Source organism: Apteryx rowi, unplaced genomic scaffold (genome assembly GCF_003343035.1).
Source record: "Apteryx rowi isolate R43461 unplaced genomic scaffold, aptRow1 scaffold_41, whole genome shotgun sequence".
Taxonomy (NCBI): Eukaryota; Metazoa; Chordata; class Aves; order Apterygiformes; family Apterygidae; genus Apteryx; species Apteryx rowi.
This window is the reverse complement of record NW_020450621.1, coordinates 3,450,473-3,478,024: the sequence shown is the minus strand read 5'-3', so window position 1 is coordinate 3,478,024 and position 27,552 is coordinate 3,450,473. Positions and strand designations below refer to the sequence as shown.

Genomic DNA, 27,552 nt, shown 5'->3' with positions numbered 1-27,552 from the left:
AACTCCTGTGTGTAATGCCTAAGGAACAGGCCCTTAAAAGCAAGCATTTATAGCTGAAATACCAGTAAACTGCATGCTTCAGTGCACATTCTACTGAATACTTGGCTTGACATTAACATGAAATGAATGTGTGTGCAGCAAGTATGTGAAATTTCAGCCCAAATATTGAAAGGTGACTTGTTAATGAGTTAGAGTTAGTTAATCTGCTTGAAAACCTCTGACAACAGAACAAATACTGCTGGCCCCCCTATGTTTTAGGGGATTGGAAGAAACACAGGGATGTCAGACACGTCCCATTTCTGGGGACCTTTCAGACCTTGCATTTCCTGGAAGCTGTCTTGGGAGCATTAAATCACTTGGCTAATGACACTGATTCTACCATCTGACAGTCAGTGTGGCCTAGGACTTGTCTCAACTCCACTTGCACACTCTCTCCTACTTCATGGACTTGGCTTATTTTCATAGTGCTAAAAAACACTCTTTTGCAAGTTATTTGAATCACTCGGTTGTRTCACTTAAATAAAATCTGGGGATTTAAAACTCTGTGTGTCATACAGCAGTGTTTTACATACTAGGGTGTTAGTGATTGGATTCATTTATGTGGAGAATAGTCATCCAGGCTTATATCTTAGCAGCATCCAAGTCAGATGCACTGCTTTGCCACAGGATGTTTTCTGTGATAATGCTAAAAATAGACATTCAGAATAAGACCACATAGTGGAATAATATAATGTACCTGAAATCCAGGAAAGATGCAGTTTCCCTGAGCAAACACAGAGAATAGGGCAATCACATTTCACGGGGGAAAACCTATTTTCAAGGGTCTTTTCAAAAAGGAGCCAGATGAGATTCTTTAGTTCCACCATGAACAGTGTTAATCACTGGTATTTCTGCAGAAGAGACAGAAACAGAACAAGTTGCCAGGGAGAAGGGAGGGGAGCATTATTTCGCAGAAAGAAAATTGGAAGAATTTGCACCGTTATTTAGAAGATCTGCCCTTGAAGCAAGACAGTTGTTGCTGGTCTGAATCTGCTTGGTTGTCTTTGCGCTAAAATTGTGGTGGAGTGGAGACTGTCCTTGCATGTACAGCTTTGGAGTGGAGACTGTCCTTGCGTGTACAGCTTCTAGCACAGTGGGCCAATGATCCAAGCAGGATCTTGAGACCGGAATACAAATGGGAGTAGCAGTCAAGTAAGATTTTGTCTTTGCCTTCAGTTCTAAGCTTGCAAGAGTCTGCAGTGGGTTGTGCTTAGCTCTGGACCCAAGAGAATGCGCTGTTGCTTTCGCCACCAGCTTTTAGCCCCTTGGTCCTCATTCCTGGTGTGATTGGTGCTGACGTGTAGTGGGAAGTGCGGAGGTTCGCAGGGAGAGGTGAAAGGCAGCAGTGTTTATCCTTAGGCTTGCTGCATAGGGGCCATCCAGGCTGACTCAAGCCTGATAAACAGACATTTCTAAGAAGGAGGCACAGCATGCGTGTGAGATGGGGGCTGAAGGTCTTTTCTTCCTGATTCATTTCCATCGTTTTATACATTCCTAAAGGAAGGGCTTATTCATCCTGGCACTTTCAGGATTTCTCTGAGTGAATGGTGCATTGGATATGGAGAGATCCCCAGAGCTCTGCCCATATCCAGGAATCAGAGAGAGCAGGAGTTAGTCTGTGAGCAATGCTGGACTGTGGCAATGGTCAGTTAGAAGCTCATTCCCATATAGAGATGATTAATCCTTTCCTTATCACATTTTTTGTGGCTAAAAATTTCTGAATTGATTATTTGCAGTCAGATCTCACAAAGCAACAGAATGGATTCAAAATCACCTTGAAAACGTTAGAGGACAACTTGCTCTCTCGGCTGTCATCAGCATCTGGGAACTTCCTGGGAGACACAGCGTTGGTGGAGAACTTGGAGATCACTAAACAGACAGCTGCAGAAATTGAAGAGAAGGTAAAAAGACAAAGTGAGAGCCTGGAGAAAAGCATGCCTCTGATGTTATCTTTAAAGAAACATAGTGGTGAAACATAGCTTCTTTAATATGCTCATCTCTACCCATTCTGCTGCGCAGAGAATAGAAAGCAGTATAAATTGAAGTGCTCTCCGTTCTGGCCAGTTTCAAACAAATTAATTCTTTTGAGCTAGTGTATGTTAAATGGCCTATTTAAGACCAAGAGAAAATGGCAATGCCTAATGTAAAGATAATAAAATTTACACACTGTATCAAGGCTGCTTTAAACTGTTCCAGTGTAATACAGTGGCCTTTTAATTTTTCCTTGAATTAATTCTGAATATATCACACTTCCTCAATTAAGCTTGATTTTAGTACTGACTGGGGACTGGAATCTGTTGAGTTTGTGATCGAGAGTAAATCTGCAAGAATTTGAATATTTCCTACCCTTCAGTTCCTTAGGTTGTAAATCGGCTTTTTCATTAGCTCTGTAGTGTCAGTGTTGTCATTACCCAGTTTGCCTTGCTGGCTACACTGCAGCTAGTTAAATGCAAGGCTTTTCTACTCTGTCACTGAGGGGACTCGAGAAGTGTGGCTGTCACACCAGGAACACAACAGGACCCCTATCCTGACCATCCTTAGCTGCTTCCCTCCCTGGTTGTCCCATCTTTATAGCCTAGCACTTGGCCTTCTCCAGCATGACGACCCATGCTGCTCGATAACGATTATCCATGTTCTCAGGTCGTGCTGCAACTGCATCACCAGTCACCTGGGAACTAACTGATTGCCCCATTAAAAATTGAAATTATTTTTACTAGCCATTTGTGGGGCAGCAGATGCATTCAGTATGCAGCTTCCCAAGAAGGATTTGCTTGTACTCCTCCAAGGGGCTGTTGGAAGAGGGTATTTTGACATGGCTGTGCAAGTTCTGGAAACAGTCACCCATCAGGTCTCCCTTTGACTGTCAGGGAAAGTCCAGCCCCAGGGCAGAGCTGAGTTTTGTCTATAGTTCCTAGCCTCAGTTGCCACTCGCATGGTGTTACGTGTTGTCTCCCCAGCTTTCAGAGTCTCATGGAGATGTGTTTTCCTCTCAGAGCATATATGAATGAATCCTGGTTTTATGGACTGCACTTGGCTTTGGAGCAGAGGCAAGTTGCAGTGGGAGAGGGTACAAGCTTCACATCTCCCTCTCAAATTAGACATTTTTTAGCTGGTTTAGTTTCTAAACAAGTTGTGACCGTAAAGCTGGTCACTGCCAACTCTCTGGCAACAGGGGTGAATCTTGGAGTTCGACTTGGTTTAGGACCTGGGGTTTATGAGTTTGGTACCTACATGGAAGGCTGTCTCACGGCCCCATTTCTCTCATGATTAAAGTCTGCTTCTCATGTCAACTCTTAATCTATTCTTGGTCTGTTTATCCCAAACAGTTTAGCCAACATTTTCCTTCCTATGGCACTCCTCCCCACTGTATTTATGGAGAGCAACTACCTTTCCCACCCCTGGCTTTTATTTTACTACATTTATTAAGCATTTTGGGAGTAGGGTATCTAAGAGGTAGTTGTCTAAGTCTAAGCTAGACTCTGGGCTCCCTTTATAGTCACTGGAGAGACATTGGCAGTTCCAGAGCAGGGACCCCTCTGATTTGGGTGAATTAGGTGGGTGATTCATGGAGGTGCTTGTTTCTCTGTGTTGACTGTAAGGGATGCCCTCTCCCAGCTGTTGGAGCAGTTGGTCTTTCAGAAATACCAGCTCAGCCTTGGACAAGGTGGGGGAAGGAGATAGCGTTGGGCTGTGGAATGTAGAAGGGAACCATACCTGGCTGCATGGAGCATACAGCCTCTACAAGCCTGGATATTTCCATTCTACAATACTGTCAGCATCTAGAAATGCAGGAGCGTTTGGTATTGTACGTAGTTATAATTGTGATATGGCTGTGAAGGAACTCACATTTCTGCTTATGAGCTGGGTCAGGATCTTTGCAGCACCTGCCCTCCAAAAAGTGCCCTGTACCTGAATCCTCATTGCAGTAGGCTTTGAAGCCATTCCTTGGAGGAAACCTAGACGTTATGAAATAATGGGCTGTCATTGCTTTTGGAGATGTGCAAACAGACTAATCCTCCAGATCCCAATATGTGTTGGCTGTGCGTAACAGACTGAGGCTAAGTCTGCACTTCAGTGGAAAGGTTTGATGGTTCCCCAGCCAGATATACTCACACTAGCTCTGGTGGTGGCATAGTGAGGCGCTCACTGTTATGCATTTTGGTGTGGGCTGTGTCATACTCTGCAAGCTTGTTCAGCCTGTGCTGAGCCTTTTTCTGTCATGTCCTCATTGCATGGTTCGCTGAGCTAGCTGGATCAGCGCTGGCATGGGAACATGTATCTGCACTGCAAGACATTTCTGACTGTGCATATCCAGAGCATAAAATAATCCCTGTGAGGCTCGAGGATGTCATTTTATGCCATTGAAGTGGAATGAAAGAACAAACTTCAACAGGACAGAGACAATAATGGGGCGATGTAACTGCCAAAAGGATTTTTGCCATATCCATCACAGCAGTTATGCAGACACCTGGCTAGGAAGGTAGAGGTGCATTAAACGCTGGTGACGAAAGGCAGCAAACAGCAGCTATAAATTACCAGTTCTCAGGCTTGGGGGAAGCTGCACCAAGAGCTCCACTAAGTCTGTTCAGTCCCATGTTATTAATGATCTGCACAGGAGGGGGGCAATTAGCAGGAGAAACTCACTGATGACAAAACTAATTCTGGTTAGTGAAAAGCAGGGAACATAGTGGGAACCCCAGAGGGGGCTTGCAAAAACAGGGAATTGGTCAATATGAGAGTAAATGCAGTTAAATGTAGAATAAACCAGAGGAAGGAGGATGCTGGGAGTGGACAGCTAGAGCTCTGGCTGCATGATGGTTTGGAGAGCGGAGGCCAGTTCCCCGCAGCGATCGCCCGGCGCGCAAACAGGTGACCCGCTCCTTGGCCTGACGTCTCGGTGGTAGGTGTTAACTCTACACTGGACTGCAGGAGGTCTTGGGCCTCTTTGTTTTTCACCTCTCGGAAGTGAGAAAGATGGACTCAATTTAAAAAGAYGTTTTCACGGTTGTCTTGATCTTGTGTTTTCCTCACAGGTCCAGGAATCCAAGGTGACCGAAACAAAGATCAATGAGGCCAGGGAGCACTACAGGCCTGCAGCAGCGCGGGCCTCTCTGTTGTACTTCACAATGGACGACCTCCATGCTATCCATCCCATGTACCAGTTTTCCCTGAAGGTACTGTTCCCGTAAGCCGTAGGGATCTCCCTGCTGCTCGTGGCTGTGCTAGACAGCTGCACTGCTTCGTTCTCTCGCTAAGGTAAAAAATCTTCTTCTTGGGCTTCCTGAGGATATTTGAACGCCTAGACAAAAAGGTGGTCTAAACTAATCCCTTCTGTTGCTTAGGTTTTATGCAGAAGTGTCCTGTAATTAATTTTGTTATAAATCCACCTCACATATATCACCTGTAACTTGTGTTGTGGTAGTGTTTAAAACTGAAGAAAAACTTGTCTTATGCTTGCTGCAAACACTCAGCAGAATGCTTTCCTTGCTGCCATCAGTAGAAGAAACAGTATTTCTGCAGTGCCTGGAAGGTCCAAGATCAGTCTGAATGTCATAAGAAAAGGTTTATTTGTATTGTATACTGAGTGTGGGCCAGAGTCTGTGTGCTCATGTCTGAATTTGCCAATCATCCCCACTGCAGGTGGTCAGATTGGAGTCAGATTAGATGAGCCTTAATTAGCTCTTCTTTCTTTTCCTTGGTTTGTTTCTAAGCAATTGAACTAAAGTCTTGTGGAAAGTCACGATTTGACTTATAGGTGCATTAACATTCTTTATTACTAAAAAACAATTTTATTTTTTATTTTTATTTTTTTTTGCAAGGCAAAACATTGCAAGCAGTTTATCTCTTCCATATTCACAACCTTCTTGGCCTGGCAGAACAAGATTAGCAGTGGATTTAAAAGACATCATCTGGGGAAAGTGCCAATGAACTACTTTTTTCTGTCAAGTTTACATATTTATGCCCAGGCATTTTACACAGCATTTGGAGTAACTTGCTTCACCAGTTAATCTTTTCTTTATATTTACATCGGTTCTGTATCAGTGATGTCATCAGGGTCATAACAACTGCGCAGATATTTCGTAAGTTCAGGAATTGCCTCAGCACTTAAAAATTATCAAAGACCTTGATACTGAAACAGTCCTGATTTCCCAAATAAGCCAGAATTGAAACATCTCGTCACTGTCTAAGCACATTCCTGTCCAACTGAGAGCACATCACCAGGGGATTTATTGCTACCTTCTACACAAAAGGCAAATCATTCCTGCTTCCATCACTCCCCCCCCCCAAAAAAAAAGTTTTCCAAGCAGCTGGGCCTTCAGGAGCTTGGATCCTTCCTATATTACAGTTACCTGAGCTTTTCAAGTAGTCAACAATATGGTGTGAACCCTAGCCCAGACTTGGGGCTAGTGTCCATGTATGCTTGACATGAGAGATAAGGTAATATGGACGTGACATGAACCAACACCACCTCTCAGTATGGGCTTGTGCACAGATTTAACTACAATATGGAGGAGTCCTGACACACAAACTGTGTTTCACATGCTCTTCTCACAATGTCATGTGGCCATCAGACAGACAAGCAAACCTACAGTCTTCTGTAAGAGTCCTTGGATTAGAAGGCGAGATGGCATTTATGGGTGGGTTACCACCCTGAAATGTGGTTGCAGCAACCTCAGCCACTTGGCGTCCTAACAATGGCGGTACAGACACCCTGGCCGGGAGTGTGCCAGGAGAGAGCCCACTTCTTGCCCTGTGCTCCTAAATAAATGTAGAGTAGGCATAGCCAAAGGGTCTATGCTCCAGAGACGTTGTAGTCTATCTAAACAAGTCAGAAAACTAGCCTTTCCCTGCACAGCAGCGTCGCTTTATAGTACAGGGGCATCTTATGTGTGGAGCTAGGACACATCTATCTCCTTTGGAGAAAATTTCTGCCAGGAGGTGATCCTGGAGATCATTTCCAAGATGACAGATTGATTTAAGTGCTAATTATTATTCTTCCTAGTGATGGGCTGAACTTCTCAAACCTTTCCACAGGGCAGCAGAGCCTACTGGGAAACTGGCAGCTTTTGTGGGAATGAAGCCATGATTTTCCAGATTTCTTGACTACCTTTGAGATATCTGTATTCCCCTTTCTTGCAGGTCTGTGTGGACTGGGACTCCATGTGCCACAGTGGAGGAGTTAGATCTTTAAGAGTGAAACATATGCCTAGTAGTAAATTCGTAGTTAATTTCTTTGTTTTGTATTTAGGCATCACTTAATCAGTTGGTTTCCGTTTCTTGGCTGATGGGAAGCAGGGTTTTTTTCAGGCTGTCTACTGCATCCTGCAGGCTCCTTAGGCAGGGTCCATTCTTCTGTGCTCTACAGGTACTGCCCAAAACACTGAAGAAGTCTTGGTCCCGGAGCTGCTTCTAAGGTCCTGCTGTAGTAAAAAAGAGAGTGCAAATGATCCTTTGCCTAGATAAAATAGTCCCAATAGTCCTGTCCAGTAGAAACCCAAGGGCCTTCCTTGGTTGTTATTGAAGAGTTCCAATTTTAATGTTTCAATAAAGGAAAGACCTTTCTTTATCATCAGAGAGAGAGATTTTGGGGGGCTGGAGGGTTAAATAAGATGACATCCTAGTCTAGGATGACTTCCACACAGTTTCTTACCTTGCCAAGTGACCTGGAAAAAGTAACAGAAACAAATAAAACATTTTGAGCTGCATCCACAAAGAAGCTTTTCTTTTTGATATCTACGACTCATATGCTGAGATAATTTTACTAGGAAAATGTGAAGAATATCTTTCTGGTAAGGATGCCCTTTGGAAGATTCATTCCATATACATACATAATAGATACAGGCACATCTGAGGTTTCACCTTTAATCTACCTAATTTGTATTTTGTTTGTTTTATGTTTTCCAGTTATCATTAATAATATGTATAAATACATAGGAAATTATTTGATGAAATGTTTTTATCTGATAAATTGTGATGATAGATCATAAAACATTGTGTAAAGATGCACAGAGATGATTTTAAAATACTTACCACACAGCTAAAAGCCCATTATAAATTAGAACGCACAAGATTTATATGTGACTGCAGCATGTTTTAACACAATTTAAAGAAATGTAAGCCGGAAAATCCATCCTGCAATTATTTAATAATGCAGTAGGTATCAGAGTTACTTTGATTTGTTGAGACATCATTCTCCTATTGTAGAACCCTGAAAATAACCTTTTGCAACAAAGCCAGGCCTTGACTGGTTGGTGTTATTAATTTGTATTGGCCTGATTATTTCATATTAGCTGGGTTACGATGTACGATGCCTTTGCATTGCTAATCGAGATTTAGGCTTTTATTTTGTGTGTTTATTTGTTTTTTCCAACTGCATTTGATAATTTGCTAATGGGCTTTCTTCAGCCTGCTCTGAAAGTTTTTAAGTCTTTTCTCATTTAGATCAGAAGTGTTTTTGCAAGAATCCATAGTATCTTATATAATGTTGTCTTTCTCAATGCATGCACCCACCCCTGAGGGGACTTCGCTGGTTAAGCTCACTCCCATATTGTGAAGTCTTGACTACTCTTCTTGTCTAGTCCTTTGCTGAATCCAGACAACAAAATTACTTATTGGACTTTTTAATACTTAGGGGAATTGCTTTCTTCTAAGTCACACCAACATCTGAGAAATAAGAGGTTTGCTTTTCACTGGGAACACCAGTGTCTTTCAGCTCAAAGTTTGCACAGGAAGTTGACTGTAATCCCTATGTGAGAATATACTTTGTCTGAGAAATACTTCCCGTAGCCATTCTGTCTTAATTCAGTTAGCCTGTCTCTGCAGTACCTTCCTGAGCCCAAGCAAGCACAATGTCACGGGGAATGTCATCATTGCTTGGGTGTGTACTCATGAAAAAGCAACTAAAAGCTAAGGTCTGGTCTCCAGACCTACTGCCCTGCTGCCTGGAGCTGCTGGGCCACACTGCTTGACAATTGGGGTTGCTTATAACTGGAGAGGTAAAATATATGAGTTGGCTTCACTTACTGCAACATTTCAGGTGATACCCAGGAGCATGAAAAGATCAGCTAGAAAACATCAGTGCTTTTCTGTGTCTGCCCACCTAGGCGTTCAGTGTTGTGTTCCGGAAGGCCATTGAGAGGGCGTCTCCAGATGAGAGCCTCAACGTGCGAGTGCTAAACCTCATCGACAGCATTACCTTCTCTGTGTTCCAGTACACGACCCGGGGTCTGTTTGAATGCGATAAATTGACCTACATGGCTCAAGTTACCTTCCAGGTAAACACCACTGTTTCGTGAAATTTGCATGCAATTATTTATTTTACGGGTAAAGATATCATCATTCAGAGAAAGCCCAAACTGTCATAGCCACGGCCTTCAGCGTCAGAGCAGCTGAAACAAGGGTTTGGGGACTGATTTTCTTCTCTGTCTCTCTTGCTTATAGTCATGGATGTTGTTTTTGATTGTCTTAAGATGTCAAATAGTTGTTTTAGCATAGTAATACCTGCATACAAGAACTAAAAAAGGGAAAAGGAAGTTGATCTTCAGGGCTTAATAGGTTTTATCTAAAGCGAGTGTGTGCTATGTAGCTGCTGGTTTTTGTCTAGTATGTTTGTATAATTTTAAATATATGGTCTGAGCTAGGAGACCTTTCTGTAGGTCTATGTTGAAATCAAATCCAGTCAATAAATAATGCTTGGCATTATGTTATGAAGTTGTTATTAAGTTTGTGCAGTGAACTACTATGTAAGTGCCCTGACATGCAGAATACAGATATGATCTAAGTTTAAACTCCACAAGCATTGTGCAGGTCTGGTCAACCTTGATCCAGTGCTTGACCTGAATTTTTTAACTTTATGTAACAAAACATAATGTGTAAAATAACTGAGCTTTGCAAAATATAGAAGATACCAGGACAAGTAAACATGTAACGCTAACAGTAAAATGTACTCTAACAGTATGTTTAGTTAATAAATTTTCTGCATGTAAAAGTCAACTTAAATTTTGCAGAGTCACTCTTAATTCTGACCCCAAAGGAACCTACACGTTCTCATATATTTGTCTAAATAAAGCATTAAAGTAGCACACATTGTAGTTGTAAATACATTATACATTGAAAATAGTTAATGGATCATTTTAAGCTTTCAGGAAAACAGCTTCCACAATTCCAATGAGTGGAGGGAGCTGGGTGATGAGTCACAGGATTCTGCTGTTGAACTGAGCAGCTCGTTACCGTCATTGGTGGAAGACATACCAGCCACACTTCAGAAGCCATTGCCCCCTAGGCTATATTCAAGACATTGTAACAGGAAATGAGAACCTGCTCCAGCATGGCTCTTTTTTTCTCCCAGAAGTTGTACTGAGATTTTGGATGTCTGGCAGTGCACTCGCTGCAGTGGCTCCAGCTGGACTCATGAGTGCATATGGCTTTCCAGAATTGTCTTGGAAAGAACTCTGAAAGTCCTACTCCACATGTTCCCCGAAGCCACCAGTGGTGGTAAAAACAGTGGTAATAGATGAATGGCTTAGATGCTCTCCAGCTCTTCAGTGTCTGAGACCTCAGGGACTCTTGGTGCATGTACTGTGAGTTTTTGTAACGCTCTCAGTACATCTTCAGTTACTTTCCAGACTGAACAAGATAGTGAGAGATGGGCAAAACCTTTGTACCATGCCCTGCAGATGCTCGCTCTGTCTCCTTTCAGTAACAACATCCAGTTTTTAGCTGCAGACATCAAATACAGGGAACGCAGCACATCCTTCTGTCTGTGTCTCTGCTAGCAGGGACTTTTCCCATTTTCTGTGCTCTCTATGAGCCTAGATCACAGCCTTTGCCATGCAGTTTTCCAAAACTTTGGCCCTGTTATGTTGCCAATCTCCATACTTGTTCCAGATCCTCTTTTGGGGAGACCCAAAACACCCGCACAGTATGTTTCATCAGATCCTTCAAGCATAGGACACTGTATACTTTTTAGCCACACGTTCAGCAGCTATGTAATTTGAATAAGTAATCTGCTGGAGTATACTGCTGCTTTGTATCCTGGCTGCTCAAGAATATCATGTTTGTTTGAAATTACAGATACTTCTGATGAGTAAAGAAATCAACACAGTAGAACTGGACTTCCTACTAAGATATCCAGCACAAACCAGTGTCACAAGCCCAGTGGAGTTCCTGTCTAATCACTCATGGGGAGGAATCAAGGTACCTGTTTCACTTGAACTATGTGAAAGCAGCTTCCCTTACCACATCTTGGGACCTTGATTCTCTGACCTTTGGACCAGTCCTTATGGCATTCAGTGAACAAAGTTCTGTTCATAAATGAGAAGTGGCACAAAAATGCTACAGAAATGGAGTGTTCTGTAGGTACAAGAACAGTGAATACAGAGAGCTTTGTGGACTCTTTGTGGTTGTACCGCTGATGATCTGTGTGTTCTTGAGAAGGTCATTTTTCTGTCTGAGATTTAGGTTTCTCTTTCTGTAAAACAGGAATGAGAATATCCTCTGAATTTTGTGGTTACAGGTCAGAGAGAGCATTAAGATCTTTGCTGTTTTGGGGATGAGGAGGGAAGTTAAGGCAAATGTGACCATCTCTTTTAGGGGCAGAGACCTGTTGGGATGGAGCAGTGCCAGCTGACAGACCTTCTACAAACACATGCTATCATGGCAATGGAAAGGTCTAACAGCTGCCACGTGTTGCAGAGGGAGGTGAGGAAGAGATGCGAGTCATCTCGGCTTTGCGCCTATTTGTCAACAAGTGCCAAATGTACTGGATTTGGACCTGGTTCAGAAGGGTATGATTAGTTTTCTGGAAGGGTTGAAATCATTCTTCAAGTTACACATGTTCATTCACACCTCGTTGGATCTGAGGCTGTATCTTTGTTTTATTGTGCCTTCTGATCAGTCTGGCACCTGCTATGATTTAAGAATCAGTTTTACCTATAGCATTTCTGCCTTCATGGCTCATTTCTCTGATGCTGTAAAGTATGGAGCTAAGACATCCTGTTTTGATTGGGATAGCTCTCAGATACTCCTCTGGGACATGCTTTTTCCCCCTTCTCTGCATTCCAACGCACTGCACTGAGAATATATCTATTTCCTGGAGGATGACCCGACAAAATATCTTCATCCAGGTCCAAGACATCTCTGATATTTTTCTCCTGTTTGCACTGTGTTGTGGGGTTTTCCAGAATTTTGTGGGAGCCGTGGCTTCTGGTGCCACATGTCTTTCTAGCTAAGGACATGCTCAGCTAGACTGTACTTGACAAACACTGTTTTTTATGGTAACACAGACTCAGAGCTCTAAAATGCAGACTGCAGTTCAGAAGTCGATGAAACTGATGTTGGTCATCCAGACTGCCCACAGAGACTTCAAATGCTGGCATGGAGCAATCTGTGCTGAACCAAGCGTGTCTGCCCTGGCCAGAAGTTATCATCTCCACCTCTTCACTGGCAGTGAAGATGGTGCCTCTGCCTCATTCTACATATGCATCTGATCTGGCTCATCTTGAAAATGTCATGATCATATACCCAACCTTAAAATAAGCCTGAAACTTCTTGGTATACCAGCCTTCTTCATCCCCTCAAAGACATATTGCTATAATAATGGGGAATTAAAAAAGTCAACACCCTTACTTTAATCAACTTTTGTTCAGTGGTATTGTTGTATGGTTCAGACGGCAGCAGCTTTCTTTTTGTTTTCCCTTTGAAAACAAATTAAGTGGACATTTAGTATTAACACATGTAATTAGGCAAGCTCAGCCACCAAACCCATGAAATACATGCGTTTGCAATAGTATATTCTGTCTCTGGGCAGTGGAGTCTGTATATGTTGTAGGTGTACATACATACTATTGCTTGAAATCTCAGGCTTTTTTTTTACGCTTCCCTGTCCCTGCTCATGTTCATCATGGGGATATATAAGGTGAAGCATGAATGGTACATTTCAGTTCCTCTTAAGTCATTTCAAGTTGAAGTTCTTTGCTGCTTGGGAACATTCTGCACTGCAAAGTTCCTTGCTACTTCAATCATCTGAACTTTCTCTGGATGCCTCTTTCCTGAGGTCACTGGAGTTTCAGGGAGGGTAATTCTGTCCCACTATAGCTTTCAGAGGTTTCAGGCTCTGATTCTCCTTCTGGAGATTCTGTTGTGCATCCTAGGATACATTGCTCTTGAAGTGCCCAAGTACCTTTGCATAGTCCTGCCTGCAGGTGGTATATTCTCCAAGCAGACACATTCTCACTTTACAATGAAAGTTTTCTGATGTTTGAGATGATCCCTTCTGTGGTGGCAGGTTCCATTCAAAGTATGGGTGAAATGGCCTTTTGCATAGACCCTGTGCTTCATCATTATTGTTGCAACTGCCTCACTACTATCATAAAGTTGGCATAGTTGTCACCTCAAGGTCATAAACATCAGAAGGAACATAAACTCCCTATCATTCATCCTTCAGACTTCATTCTTGCCATTCTCATTGCTAACCAACAGTTACAGAACAACAGGCACTTCTGTGCAAAGAGTGTCAAAGTACGTAACATACTGTGTCCAAGCCTACTATAAGACCAGCAGCAATGAACTTCCCCTCATTGGAGCTCAAAATGTGACAATGGCATCACTGAGCAAGATCTTCATCCATTCTGTCTCATGAGTGCCCCAGCTTCATCCCCACTGGCAGCATGCACTCCACCATACCTTGGACCTCCGGAACTGATGCAGTGTTGAGTATTTATCATGCAGTCACTGTCTGCATGGATCAATTGGAGACTTATCCTGAGGTAGACATGAACTGAGAGTGAACATTCCAGTGGACTGTCATCTGAGCTTGCTCAGTGATAATTAACACTCTTCGAGATGAGCACATTCAACTCAGCTTCCTCTCTCCCACAGTTTCTCTGGGGTTTGTGATTGTTGAGGTGGAAACTATGTGATACCAAGAAGATTCTGGTTTGCATACCCTTTTGCTGAGCTGGTGAGATGGCAGGATGTAAATGTGTCCAAGTGTGTTCCAAGCATGAGGAGTCTCTAGCCTCAGTGTGCATCTGCTGGCACTGTGAACTGCACATTTTGAAGAATTACAGTCACTGGTCAATAATCTGCCCTAATTTGCAGTTTTTCAGGATTTTCAGATAGTGGATTGTTTATTATCAGATACTAAATACTCTTCAGATTATCTTTTGTGATGATTGTTTATAGTATTGATTCTGTTATAAATCATATGCCTGGTGTCAACTTTATTAGTGTTTATGTTCCATTAATGTGTGTTGGTTTATTAGCCTTGGAGTTTTTGGCAACTCCAGTTACTTGAGGCATAGTTTTAGTACAATCACATTTTGTCACAAATGGCTATAATTAGGTTAATTAGTCATGGCTTCTATATAGCTTATTAGCAGGCTAAAATCTCCTTTTCTTTCATCAGGAAGATTAAGTGCTGTAATAAATTGTTTCTTCAACAAAGCTTGAGCAAAGTACATTCCAGATTCATATTTCAAATTCTAAGTGGAATTTAGTATTCTGTCTAATTTTTCATAGGGACATTGAAAATGCTTCTGCACAAAGAGCTGCACTTGCCAAAGGTTTCAGGCCAAGATAGTTGTGCCAAAAGAAATCCAGTATTGATATTTGTGGCCCATTCTGTGCCTCCCATTTTGGGCACATTAACTTCGATGAAAACCTCATTAGATGTTGAGGACTCTGGGCATACAAATAGCCTTGTATGACTTGGCTTATTATTTATTATTGTTACCTGATTAATAATGTATTCATGCTAATAATGCTTTGCAGTTGTGCAACTGTTTTCAGCCCATGAGATTGGTGTGCATCTGACACACATTCATGATTTAGTCTTCCAGCTTCTTTTAAGTTCAGCACAGAGTTTCACAGAGGCACAAATGTGCCATTTGTGCCAAGGAAGCTCAGTATTTACTGCTGAATGAAGAAACCCACATACTTCTCTAGAAGGGCACAGCTTGCAGGGAAAGGTAATATCTTTTATTAGATCTGTTGATATACTTGGAAAAAAATAGGTAAGTTTCAGGCTTATAAGTACTTCTTAAGTCTGAAGCAGGAACTGAATTTAAGCTAGGTACAGGTCAAGAAGAAAACTGCTCTGAGCTTAACTTGATTTCTGTTCATTAGTGAGCCAATATGAGAGAAAAGGTAATACCAGCAGAGCCACTGTAAAGGCACATTTGTTAACTCTGGACCAAGGGGAAATGTTAGCAAAGGACACAGTCATTAGCCTCAGTGCAAATGCTGCCTCTGGGTCATTGAAGGGTTAGTTAAAAGCAGGAAGGGGAGAAAATTATAACATTTAATGAATCTAGTGTCTTTGCTGAATCCCTGGCTTTAATGTTCAATATAGTTGGTCATATCAGCTTTAAGGCTTGTCTTGTGCAGRTATTTAATAGGGATCTCTTGAGAAGTCAAAAGTCTTGTTTACTTTTAATAAGGTTTTCTGTCTTTTTTCAATTTCTTTTATGGCACATTATAATTTCCTCACCCTCAGTGTTCCCAGTACTTCACTTGAAAATTGTTATTTCTGTTGGAACTTCTGAAAAAGAGGTTTTTGTGTGCATGAAAGGTTGTCCATTTTTYCTTRCTGCTGKTTACCTTTCCCAACAAATGTGTGGCCTCATCTTAGACCACAATGATAAAATGATGCTACTGCTTGAACTACACAGAACATCAGRCCCCAGCCATGTGCAACAGGTGACTTGGATGTTTTTGTTGCAAGATTGAATTTACGGCTCTTAGACTTAACTGTAACAGYGTAGCTSCTTTCTTYGCTAGGTCTTTCCTTATTTTTTTCTTCCTTCCCTCACTGGAAGATCTCCAGTGCCCTAAGATGAAGGTGTTCTTTCCTTGAGAGAGGCTGGATGGGAATCCCACCCACACTTACCAGCATGTTCTTACAACCTGAGGTAAGGAGTGTCTGAATTGATGCGCTGTGGTCCCTTCAGTCCAGGCTGAAACCCAGTCTGCTTGTTACTCTTCAGTTATCCAAAGGGTTAGGACAGAGAGCTCATCTTGTGATTCTGCTCTGAGCACGGATRCAGAAATGGTGCTGTCAGGTTTTATGTCTGCTGGGTCGTACAGGCTGCATCTAGTCTAGTAAGTAAAATGGGCCAGCACTTGTTTTCTGGCCCTGACAGCAGGTGACATGGCACAGCTTCAATCCATACAGCTAAACTCCTCTTGCCCCCAAAACAGTGACCTCATATATATTACTGCAAGCAGTCCCCRGACAGTGCTGACCCCTGGTTTATGTCCAGGCTTTGTCTGCAAGCAGGATAGTTGGCTGAGGGCAAACGTGATCCAGGGACCATGCTAGCAAACAGTGTGGATCATAGTGAGCCAGTGCCTGAAGCCATATCCTGGACCTCCCTGGTAGCCACAGAATCRGGATCAGATTAGTAGGTAATAAAAGCATGTGTGTTTTCTCCTCACTTTAGTCCTGAGTTAATATAATCTGCCCATCAGTAGGGCTTATAACCTAGGCAAAGCCTTACACTAGGCATAGTTATATGTCTTCTGTTCAGCGTTCAGTGCAAAGAGTGAGCTTGTGTTTCCTACAGGTTCAAGAACAGTAAGTCACATTTGCCTAGAAAAGAATATGTGAATGTACCCMGAGTCAAATTCTTCTGCTGAGGAGCTTCACCACTACCAGTAAAGCCGATGGTCATGACCATGTGGCCTTTTGTGCTTTGTTTTCATGGCTGCCTTGATCAAAACCAGCCCTTTTTAGATGTTGCTAGAGGATCTCAGGCCGTTGAGGCTGGCTCAGGGTTGCATGAATGGATTTCCCCATGCCCCAGTGATCTCCTGCTGCTAAATTCTCCCATGGTCTGGCTCCCTCTGTGCCATSCGCATTTGGAGAACCACATCCGCCTTGCCCCATGGTCCTCTGCCTGCTGCAGAACTGCACTCATTAGCTATGTGCGCAGCTGGCTTCTTCCTGCCTTTCCGCACCTCGGCAGTGTGTTCCCATGAGCTTGATACAGGCAATTCTCGATGTCCTTTGTGCAGATACACATTTCCCAAGTCTGATTTTTCTTTGTGATATTTTCCGCAGTGCCTCTTTATTGCTGAATGCAGATGTGTCCCATAGGATAAGTGAAGCTAGTTAATATACAGTGAGAATACACCTGGCCAACTTGGATTACTTCTTCATCCCAATCATTTCCCTCATCTTTTTCTGAAGAGGAAGAATTTTCATTATGTAGATATGAAAACGCTACTGAAAGGGCATTGTTTAATAAATGTGATGTTGAATAATGAGCTCTAAATACTGAATTCAGCTTTCAAGGAGGAGAACAGCAGTAGACAAAGTAGTATATTAACTCCATATTTATAATTTTGCAGAATGCAGATGATAAGAATGTGTGTGGCTTATGAGATAAAATACCAAATCATATATTTTACATTTAGGAAAAATGGATTTTCTTGACAAAGGAACAGAAAGCTCTCTTCCAACTTTYACTTTATATACTTTTTAGGCACTTAAATTTTTCATTTTTGTCAAAGATCCACTGTGACACAATCTGCTGCATATATTGTGTTCTTTGCACATCAGCAAGGTCTTTTGATCAGGCTGGTCAGATATGAAAGGCTTGCAGCTCACTGCTTTCTGTGTACATTCAAAAATTTTTTTATGCCAGAACATCATAGTCTTAATTAAATCTCTTCCATTAACTCCGTTCTTTAGATGTACAGCCTTTTAGAGCATCTTTAATAGGAAACATTGATTATGATACTCTGAAGTGCATTTATCTGTTCACATCTAGAAGTTTCCTAAGGACATTCATCTGTCCTCACCATCACTCAAGTCTCGGAGAAATGTTCTGATTGTCTCACAGAAACACTACTTGAGAATATTTGGCTTTTTATTTGGCCTTTTTTTTTTTTTTTAACCTGCTGGCTAATGATCTGATGTTTATCTGCATTCCTACAGCAGAGATTCTGGTCACATGAGATATTTAAAGATATACTTTGTTGGTTTGATTGCAGAGTGGAAACTGATGTTTTCCGGTTGCCTGTATGGTAGTATCAGCCTCTGTCTTTCTCTTTTAATCCACTCTGCCATGACACAGAACTTGCTGTTAGTTGGTCATTTTGAATGGAAAAGTTATTTCACCCTTTAAATAGAGGGAAAGAGAAGTAATTGCTACATCAGAGATATCTTTTAGATATCATTTTATTGAGACATCGTGTATCTTTTAAAGTCACATTGCTCAGTTTAAAAAACTAGAAAAGATCAGTTACAGTGCACCAGCGAAAAGCTGAGAGTAGGCTGTGGATCCAGGAGTGACTGCAGAGAGATCTGCTGACTGAGYTCAGCAAGCAACTGAGGGTGTGCAGGCATTCATCCCATTTTGGACACAATTTACTGTAGCTAGATGTGGAAGATTTTTTTGGAAAGGCAGTGAAGATGAATGGCTTGGATTTGGCTCCTCTTTWCTAGCCCTTTTTAAATCCAGATCAGCCATAAAGGACCTGTTGGAACAACCTTATTTCAGTAACATGGCAGAGCTTATAGCTGTTTCCTTTACATGGCAGTTTTGGTCCAGATGAATAGCTGCGAAGACTACAGATTAACTGACCAGCTAAACTGCAACTGGGAGCAATCTTTGGAGCCCAGATGGTGACACCAAGGCTTTGTCTGTGGGGAGGAATGTGAGGTGGCTTTTTGTGGGACGCTCAGGGTCTGTGTATTGTGGTCTCTCCACCATGTAAGCACAGTGCAGATGTTCTCTGTCATCAGTATGTGAATAGGAACATCCCTGTACAATGAATGTAGTCTGAGAGACACATGAGGACACAGTTCACTCAAAATTGGCAAAGCCTCTGTTGGAAACTGGTTTGATCTTTGAGTATTGCACCTTAAGAAAGGTGTGGTCCTTTTGGAGATAATCTAGAGGAGAGCAGTGAGAAGTATCAGATTTCTGGAAACATGACTGTGAGAAGAGATTGAGGAGAGGAGTAAGGGAARGATTTATGTCTGAAGGCATGAAGGCTAAGAGAATGTGAGCAGACAATCTTTTAAAAGGCTTGTCTGAAGGGGGAAGAGTAGTCAGTTTTCCCGATCAGCAAAGGATAGAACAAGAAAGGTTTCAAAGTACAGCAAGAAAGATTCACATCAGACTTTTGGAGACCCTCTGTAATAGCGGATAGTGAAGCACTGGCATAGATTGCTTGCAGTTTCCATTACTGAGATCGAGTAAGTCAGATCAGACAGATGTATCGGGGTTGAGGTCAGGGGCCTGAGCGCCCCAGGAAGCTCTACAACCTTGTCCTCCTCTTCTAAGTCTATCTGCCTCTGTTCAAGGCCAGCTCTGATGTGGTGCCACCATTAAATGTATCAGCCCACTGCTCTGAAAGACCTCAGTGAGAAAGAGCCGTGAGAAGCCTCATCGGGGGTGGATACATACATATGCGTATGTTTATATGTATACATACATCAGGACACAGAACCTTGGGCCTTGAGAAAGCCCCTCAGCAGGCCGCAAGCAGAAACAAGTAGTCCAGCTGAGCCATCCCTGCCCATTAGCTGTCTTTTCCTCCCATGGCTCTAGGAGATTTGCTGCACATTGGCCTATGGTGATTTTCTGCAATTTATGACAGCCAAATCTAGGGGACTTTTCAGAAATACTGAAATATCACCTCTTAGCTGTCATCAGGGACCCATGGCCAGCTGCTGGTTCTGTTTGCATGTCCCTGATTTGCTGGAGCACGTCAAGGAGTGAAGAAAGATGGAGAGTGTGGCTTAGCAGAACAGCCTGACTTTGCAAGGCCCATTTTCAAAACCGTCTGAACAACACTTGTAGAAAATGCAGGAGATGTGTCAACATGAACCTAGCTGTGAAACACTTTAGACCAAATTGTGAAAGTTTGGTGAGTGGCTATAAACAATTAGAACCTAAAGATAACTCCTAAATCTCATTTCCATTGTTGACCTTTCCTATCCAAGGGAACTGTCTGTAAGAACATACTGGTAAGATGAGCTCGTATGCTGAAGCCTTTGCTTTCTGATTCATGAGAGACCTTGGGCATTTTCCAAGAAAAGATAGCATGATCGGGCCCATCACTCCTCAGACTACTGCTGTGATCCAGCTACAAAGTGTCTGCCTTTCTGATGCTTTAGAAAGGAGGCTTTAGGTAAACAGAAGGATGTTTTTGTATAGTGTCTTGTCATGACACTACATGCATTTTAACCCCAGTATACTTTAGTCATGGGGAAAAAGCAAGGAAGACTTTGAATGAAGACAGGGGCATAAAGTGCAGTGAGCTTGTCAGTCAGCTTTTATAAAAGAAATGAGGAGGATTAAAATAACATTTTTGGGCTGAGAACTGATTGAAGTTTGACAAACTCATCATGTCTTTATTTTTACCTTCAGTAGAGATGTCCTCATGAGTTGAATAATTCAGATAGTATAGCTAAACAGAAAATAACAGCTTCATTGAATGAATAATACAAACCAAAACCTGGTCTGGGAAAGGTGGTAAATAATCCTTCTTTTCTACGCTAATCCTAATTAATAGTATTATTCAAAAGGAGTAATTCTTCTACCCATATATCTACTTTCTGAATGATCCAATCTATCAATTCCAGCTGGATGCAGGTTCAACTTCACTGTTCTTCCAGGAGCTGTGTTTCTCCAACTGTTAGGATGCTGTTTTTTCTAAGGAGGTGTGGGCTACCCACAGAAACGAGGGAAATAAATCAATTTTATTTGCAGAAGCCCCTATAAGCGGAGCTTAAGATGCAGATGGACAATGTAAGGTCTTTAGAAGGGTCTTTGCAACTGATTGAGGTTGCTTCCAAGTATCGGGTGTTTATGCAGCAGTTCTGCTTTAACCCGGTTGCAAAATTTCAGACATGAGCTGCTTTAAACAACACAAACACGTCTACCAGACAACCTAGGATGCTGAGTTGTGGTGAGACTTTTCTACACATCCCTGGTAATCCTGCATTCCTCAGGCAGCCTGGTGAAGCACAGCTCCAACGTGCACAGTGGAGCCATAGGAACAGCTGCATAGCTTGAACGTTTTGAATTTCTGGAGCGTTCATAGGCTTTAAACCTAATCCTGGTGCTCGTGTTGAAAGCACTCAGTTAAACCTGGACAGAGCCCAGATATTTTGCTGCAAGCCTCCCCTAACGTTTGAAAATGCTTCCCCTTCGTTAGCCTGACCTGATTTGCTAAAGGCTTGTCTTTTCTGAAGTATGTGTACCTCACTGCCTACRCTGGGCATCCCACCTCCTATTTATTGAGACCCTGGCAGCTTCTGTAAATGTCATTGTCAGGATGTCATTTTTTCAGAAGTGGATAACCGCATGCTCAGTCACACATGTTCTGAGCACTGCCAAAATTTTATTCATGGAGAATGCTCTAGTTAAAAAAAACGCATGTAATATATACGTTATAATTCCTAAAAACGTGTCTTGTTACCTGTTACAAGTAAGATCTTGACTAACAGTTGGGATTTAATCATTTCACAGATTATTAAARCTGAGAATGTTTAATCAACAACAGTGTTGTCAAGATACATGTTTTTTACAGTCATGTGATGTTCAGTGTGTTCTTTATAGCCTTTAAAGTAAAGGCTTTTTTCTTTTTTTTAAAAGCAAGATAGATAAGGAGGTAAGACTGAAAATATGAATCAAGTATAACCTGAAGACTCAAAAAGTAAAGATAATTTAAAAAAAAAAAAAAAGCTCACATTTTTAGTATGACTTTTAGAAACCAGTCTCATGGCTGCTGGAGAACTTGTTACATGGACAGTAGACGCTCAGTCTGGCAGCACTGGTTTTACTTGCACTGATTTACTTTCCACATTATTTATGTCAGGGAAGAACATGTTAATGAGGGTCTGTTTCAGCTTCCCTGGCCCCAGAGATGTTCTTAAGTCTGATGACTCTGGGGCAGGATATTTTAAATTATGGAAATAGTTTAAAATACAAAACAATCTTTTTTTTTTTTTCTTTTTTTAAGAATGGTTTCCTTCAGAGCCAAGGGGAAGAAAACATGGAGTAATTTCTTTTTGTTTCAGATTTTATAAAAACTTATTTAGCAATTCCTGAACTTGGGACCAATTTTGACCGGGTGGTGTCCTTAGAATAACTGCCTTTAGTGATAAGAGCAAGTGTTTTCCCTAATGTACAAAAGCCTGTTACAGTATATCTGCCACTACAAGATAAATTATACTCAGCAGCAATGGCACCAGAACTTTGAAGTTATTCTTTTCATTAAAGACTCAACCCATCCTCTGGAGGCAGCAACCCAGTGAGGGGGAGTTGTTTGCATCATTTGTTCTTAGTGCTCGCCTGCCTGGAACTTCTCCTCGTCCCTCTGAGACATTGTCACATCCTCTTCTTCAGTCTCTTGGCAAGGATCGCCTTTTCCTTCTGGCCCCTGATTAACTCTCTGAAGTGCTCTGTATTAGGGACACCATGTAGGCACACCAGCAGTTGCTCAGCAATGTCAACTAAGATTTTTATTTATTTTTTTCTTGAAGCTACTGGCTGATACTCATTGTATTTCCTACAGCTGTGGGGGGAAGGAGAGTGCTTTGCATTTGTGAACGTGTGAAATTCACAGGTCTCCTGACATATCAGCTCCAATTTAAAGTTGGTTCTGACTTTGATTTTCCCCGACAGTTCCTCATCTAAGTGATARAACAAATTGTCTGTGATTCAATGAATGAAAAATCATTCTTTCTGAGAAAACAATGATCCATGCCTTGACATGGTATGAAGAGCCCTGTTTTCCTGGCATAGTCTTATTTTGAGACATAAACTCAGGACCTTCCTATTTCCAGTGATCAGAGATGATTGCAGTGTGGATTGCAAACATTGCAAACTGGAGTGCTCCAACTTATTTTGTTTTGGCCAACATTTTTGTCTTTGTCTTTATTTCCATGACAACTCTAATTGACAAAGTTATTCTCCATTATGTTGGCAAAAAATAGCCACACTGCATAGGTTTATGTGTAGTACCCATCTGCTGTCCCAATGTACCAATTCATGCTTTCACTCCTGCTGCTTGGAAACAGTGATATATTACCATTGGTCTAAGATTTCTGGAAATTTTTAAAGTAGTGGTATTGAAACGCAATTAATATTCACAGAAAGATTACTGATTGAGATAGTTTTCACTGCACCAACTTTTAAATAGTAGCATCTCTTATTAATACCATCAGTCCTAATAAACACAATTAAAATAGTTGAGTAATGAAAATGTTAGTATTAATTTATATAATACAGAGTTTATACTTGCAATTAGAGCTTTCTTGATTCTGCAACATGTTGTTCAGGGAAAGAGAGACTATCATCTCTGATTACATGTCTGTCATTTTGTAAGAAGAAAACAAATTTTCAGAGTCTTCCTTGTTAACATCATCAAGAGATTTCTCAGCTATAACAGCGCAGGTTATGAAGTGATATTTTAAGTAAGTCACTTCAAAAGTCAACAGTGTTAAAATGTTTTATATAAGCACTTGCACTGATGAATCCATTGAATTCAGCATTTGTCATTGTACTGTGTTTAGCTAGGAGAGGTGCATCAGAAATATTTATTGCTGCAAGGACAAGATACCAGATCAAAATATACGGTGTTGTTCTTGTTGATTTCAGTTTCTTATAATCTGTCCTCTGGTTTCTGATTTTCCGTAGAAAGTGAGATGTGGCATTGATTTTGGAGCAAGTGCTTCTATAGCTGAAATTTCTCCACGCGTCAGTGCTAATCCACACATAAAAACAACAACATCATTTGTTGCATCACTGCTTTGCTCACACTCTTCTTCATGAAATTCTCAGGATCCTTGGGATTTTGGCATGGAGATGGTCAGCTTCAAATCAAGTCAATCCGTGTTGTAGCTATCAAGTGGTACTACAAGTGCTTTGTTCTTATCTGTGCCTTTTGTGGAGGTATTGATGAAATTGTGTCTTTACTCAAGGCTTCATTTGTTGCAATAGCATATATAGTAATATCTACAAGTACTTCTGTGCCTATAGCTCTAATTATGGTCCTAGAGCACATGACCTGTGAGGAAAGATGGAGGCATTTGTCTTCTTTAATCTGGTGAAAAGAAGGTTATGCAGTAATCTCATAGCATCCTACAGCTTATTTGAAGGACAGCCGCAAGAGGACAGAGCCAAACTCTCCTTGTTAGTGGCAAAGAGTATAGTAAGGGTCAACAGTCACAAATTACAGGTTGAGAGGTTCAGATTGAACCTACCGTGAAAAAAACCAACAAAAAAAATTCTTTGCTGGGAGTGTAGTGTAGCATAGCAACAGGTCACCCAGTGGGGCTGAGGGAGCTCCATTCTTGGAGATCAAAATTTTGCTAGACAAAGCCACAGCTGACCTGATCTGGTGTTATCTATAGTCCTGGTCTGAGTGCAGATTTGGACCAGAGACCTCCAGAGGTTTCTYCCAACCTTTCCTTCTTTGATTCTGTGATCTATGTTCAACAAATGTACTGTGTCAATGGACCACACTGGGAATAGCTGTGAGACGTGTTTCCTTCTTTCTGTCATCTACTGGCATTCTCACTGCTAACTCATTTGTCATAAGGAGCCCCTTTTTCTGACTTGTTTCCTTCCCTGGTTCGTTCTCTGTTTTGAAGTTCGTGGTTTCTAAAAAAATTCAGTCTATTAGAAAGGCTGAAGTTTTAAACTGCTCTTGTCTTATCATTGGGAAGTCTTTCCAGAGGAAAAGCATGGCTCTCCCATGGTTTTTAGAACAGAATGGCCTTCAGCATCATCTGCCTCATTTGCAAGAGTGCCGTATTCAAGAGAATCTCTCAGCAGTTCTGTCAGGGCATTTGCATGACTTTAAAAGCCTTTTGGCAAGTGCATATTTTTTCAGTCGATCTGAACAAGGTGCAACACCAACATTTTTCAAAGAGCTTTCCCAGTTGCTTTTGACAGTGGAGCTGTATAAAATATGAACTGGAACATGAATGGTACGGAACACCCCCATACATTGGAAGGCTTCTGCTTTGCTATGAATGTGCCCTTCTGTTTCTATAGAAAAGAGCTCATTCACTGTCTTTTATAGTTTGCTTATCTTTTCCACTTCAAGTTCAACTGCTTACAGCTTCAGATTATGCAAAATGCTCTGAGCATGTTTGTTTCAGCGAGAATTTTGCTTGAAATCCACAAGAACCTTACAAGCTGTGCAATAGGTTTTGCCACCACTTGTTTGAAAGATAACTTGGATTCTTTACTTCTTTGTATATTGTTTATAGCTGCCACTTTCCTTACAGAGGCAGAAACTTTTTGTTTTTTTCTTTTTAATTTTTCTAGCTACATTTTCATTGTAATTATCATATATTCACTTCTTTGCTAGCTGTATATCACTTCGGGGCATTTTTCTGCTACTTGTTTCTGTTACAGGCTCGTAGCATGGAAAAATTAATCTTAGTGTGCATTAGACAARTATAAGTCTAAGTGACTTGATTTTAGGTGGCACAGTATGGTATGCATGTTTATACAAAGAAAGCACTGACCCATTTACAGCTTGCACTGTGYTTACTGAGATCTGTGACTCTGCGGTCACCATGACTGTGTGGTGAAATCTCGGTGTTGTGATTTCGCAGACTGTGTGCGCCAGACTAGGGAGATAGAGAGGTGTATGCATAAGGGAACAGGAAAAGAAAAACAACTGCATGTGTGTAAAGAAAAAGAAAATGAATATTTCAACTGTGAAAAACCTTTGAAAAACAGTTTTGGACAGGATGGAATACCCGAGTCTGTTTAGCTTCGGATGCTAAGCACCCCAGTTCCAAAAACATGTTTTACCATTCAGTGTTATTATTTATGCTGCACAGTTCTCTTTGCATCTGTTGAAGCAGCAAGGAGTTTGCAGACTTGCAGCTCACGGCAATGCCAACAGTGTGCTCTTCTGTCAGAGGAGGTCCAGAAATTCCAGGTCCCACCCAAATCTTGCATTTCTGAGGTAGCTAACAGTAGCAAGTGCCTGCCATCTGAGACTCTGGAATCAGGCTTTTAAACTGGAAAGCAGATTTCCTTTTGCTTTAGGTTATGGAGAGCTGCATTGTAGATGGTGCCAAATCTTTTCTTCTGTTATGCCTTCAAATCTCCCATGTCGTAGTGACTATGTTGCAGGTGAAAAGGCCTAGGTGTAGTGTGTGGGTTCATTGGTTGAGGAAGGTCGTTGTACTGATGGTGGGTAAGAGCATCGGGGGAAGGTGAAGTGCAGTGCAGTTTGACTATAGAGTTAACATTCTGTGGGCAGCCTTGAGAAATGTTTCAGTTCAGAAGATGCATATTGTGAAGTAGGATGAAGCACACAGGTGGAGAGGGGCTGAAGAGGTGCAGCTTTCCTCCTGCAGAAAACTTAGGCATGCACCTTCCACATGTATGAAATATCCCTCAGTCACACACCCCTGTGGCCTTGGGAATGGCCCAAGTTGATTCCTGTGCCTGTGACATTGCACGGACAACAAAACTGAGAAAAGCTGAACAGACTCTCTCATCTTGGTTGGGTTCTGGATCTGGTTTCCAGGGTCCGACTATAATTCTTCCAATATAGCAAAACATGAGCAGCTGGTAATATTAGAAAAATTGTTCAAGGGCATGTAGGATTGTTGTTCTAAAGATGTCTCCTGAATTTTTCCAGGCCCTCTCATCCATGGAGGAATTCAGAAACCTGGATCGGGACATTGAGGGCTCTGCAAAACGATGGAAGAAATTTGTTGAATCTGAGTGTCCTGAAAAGGAGAAATTCCCCCAGGAATGGAAGAACAAGTCAGCTCTGCAGCGACTGTGCATAATGAGAGCCATCCGACCTGATCGCATGACTTACGCCGTCAGGTGAGGGCACTTCTGTACTGTCTCTATAATAGTGTTGCTTATCAGGAGACTTTGGATCTGTGTTTTCTAGAGAGCAGGAGGAATTCAGAAATATGTTTGCCTGTATTTATTGTAGAGTATGAGCTCTACAAAATGGTTTCCTATAGGAGTCTTTGCCAAATAAGTTATTTCTTAACTCTTAACTCTCCAGTGCAGTAAACACACTTCATTTAATTGGAATTTCCTCCTTAGGGAGCCCTGTTCATCAGGATTTCTTCCCTGGAACCAATTTAACTCAAATATCACCAATGGTGATGAAACAATGAGAACCGAGTGAGGAGCAGACATGCCTAGTCAGAAATGGACATCATCTTAAAGGTGTTATACATCTGCTAGAGTCTTTTTATAATCCACAACTTCTAGAATTCATGAAGGTCAATATTAGTTACTAGATTGTTTATGGCTTTTGTTCCTTAGGTGCAGGAATAAAGGAAAGTCTTGTAGATGTGGGTTTTTTTTTCCTTCCCTTCTCTAAAATACAAAATTTATGTGATACTGATTCTGAAAGTTGTAGTTATAAATTATGTAGTGAAGGTAACTAGGCTAATCTAAACTTTATGAAGATATGCAAAAGCAATGTGCTTGTTACAAGAGAAACTAAAGGTCTTTCGCTCTATTAGGGCTTGTTTTTTTTTTTTTTTTTTTT

General features: G+C 41.5%; 1 protein-coding gene across 1 annotated transcript in view; it reads left to right on the top strand.

Moving 5' to 3' along the window:
- Positions 1-27,552, top strand: part of DNAH9 (dynein axonemal heavy chain 9) — a 215,022-nt gene that overhangs the window by 139,137 nt on the left and 48,333 nt on the right. The window contains exons 57-61 of the mRNA XM_026075736.1: positions 1,776-1,940; positions 5,073-5,213; positions 9,144-9,314; positions 11,113-11,235; positions 26,674-26,867. Of these exons, the coding sequence (XP_025931521.1) occupies positions 1,776-1,940; positions 5,073-5,213; positions 9,144-9,314; positions 11,113-11,235; positions 26,674-26,867 (794 nt within the window). The remainder of the gene's footprint in view (positions 1-1,775; positions 1,941-5,072; positions 5,214-9,143; positions 9,315-11,112; positions 11,236-26,673; positions 26,868-27,552) is intronic.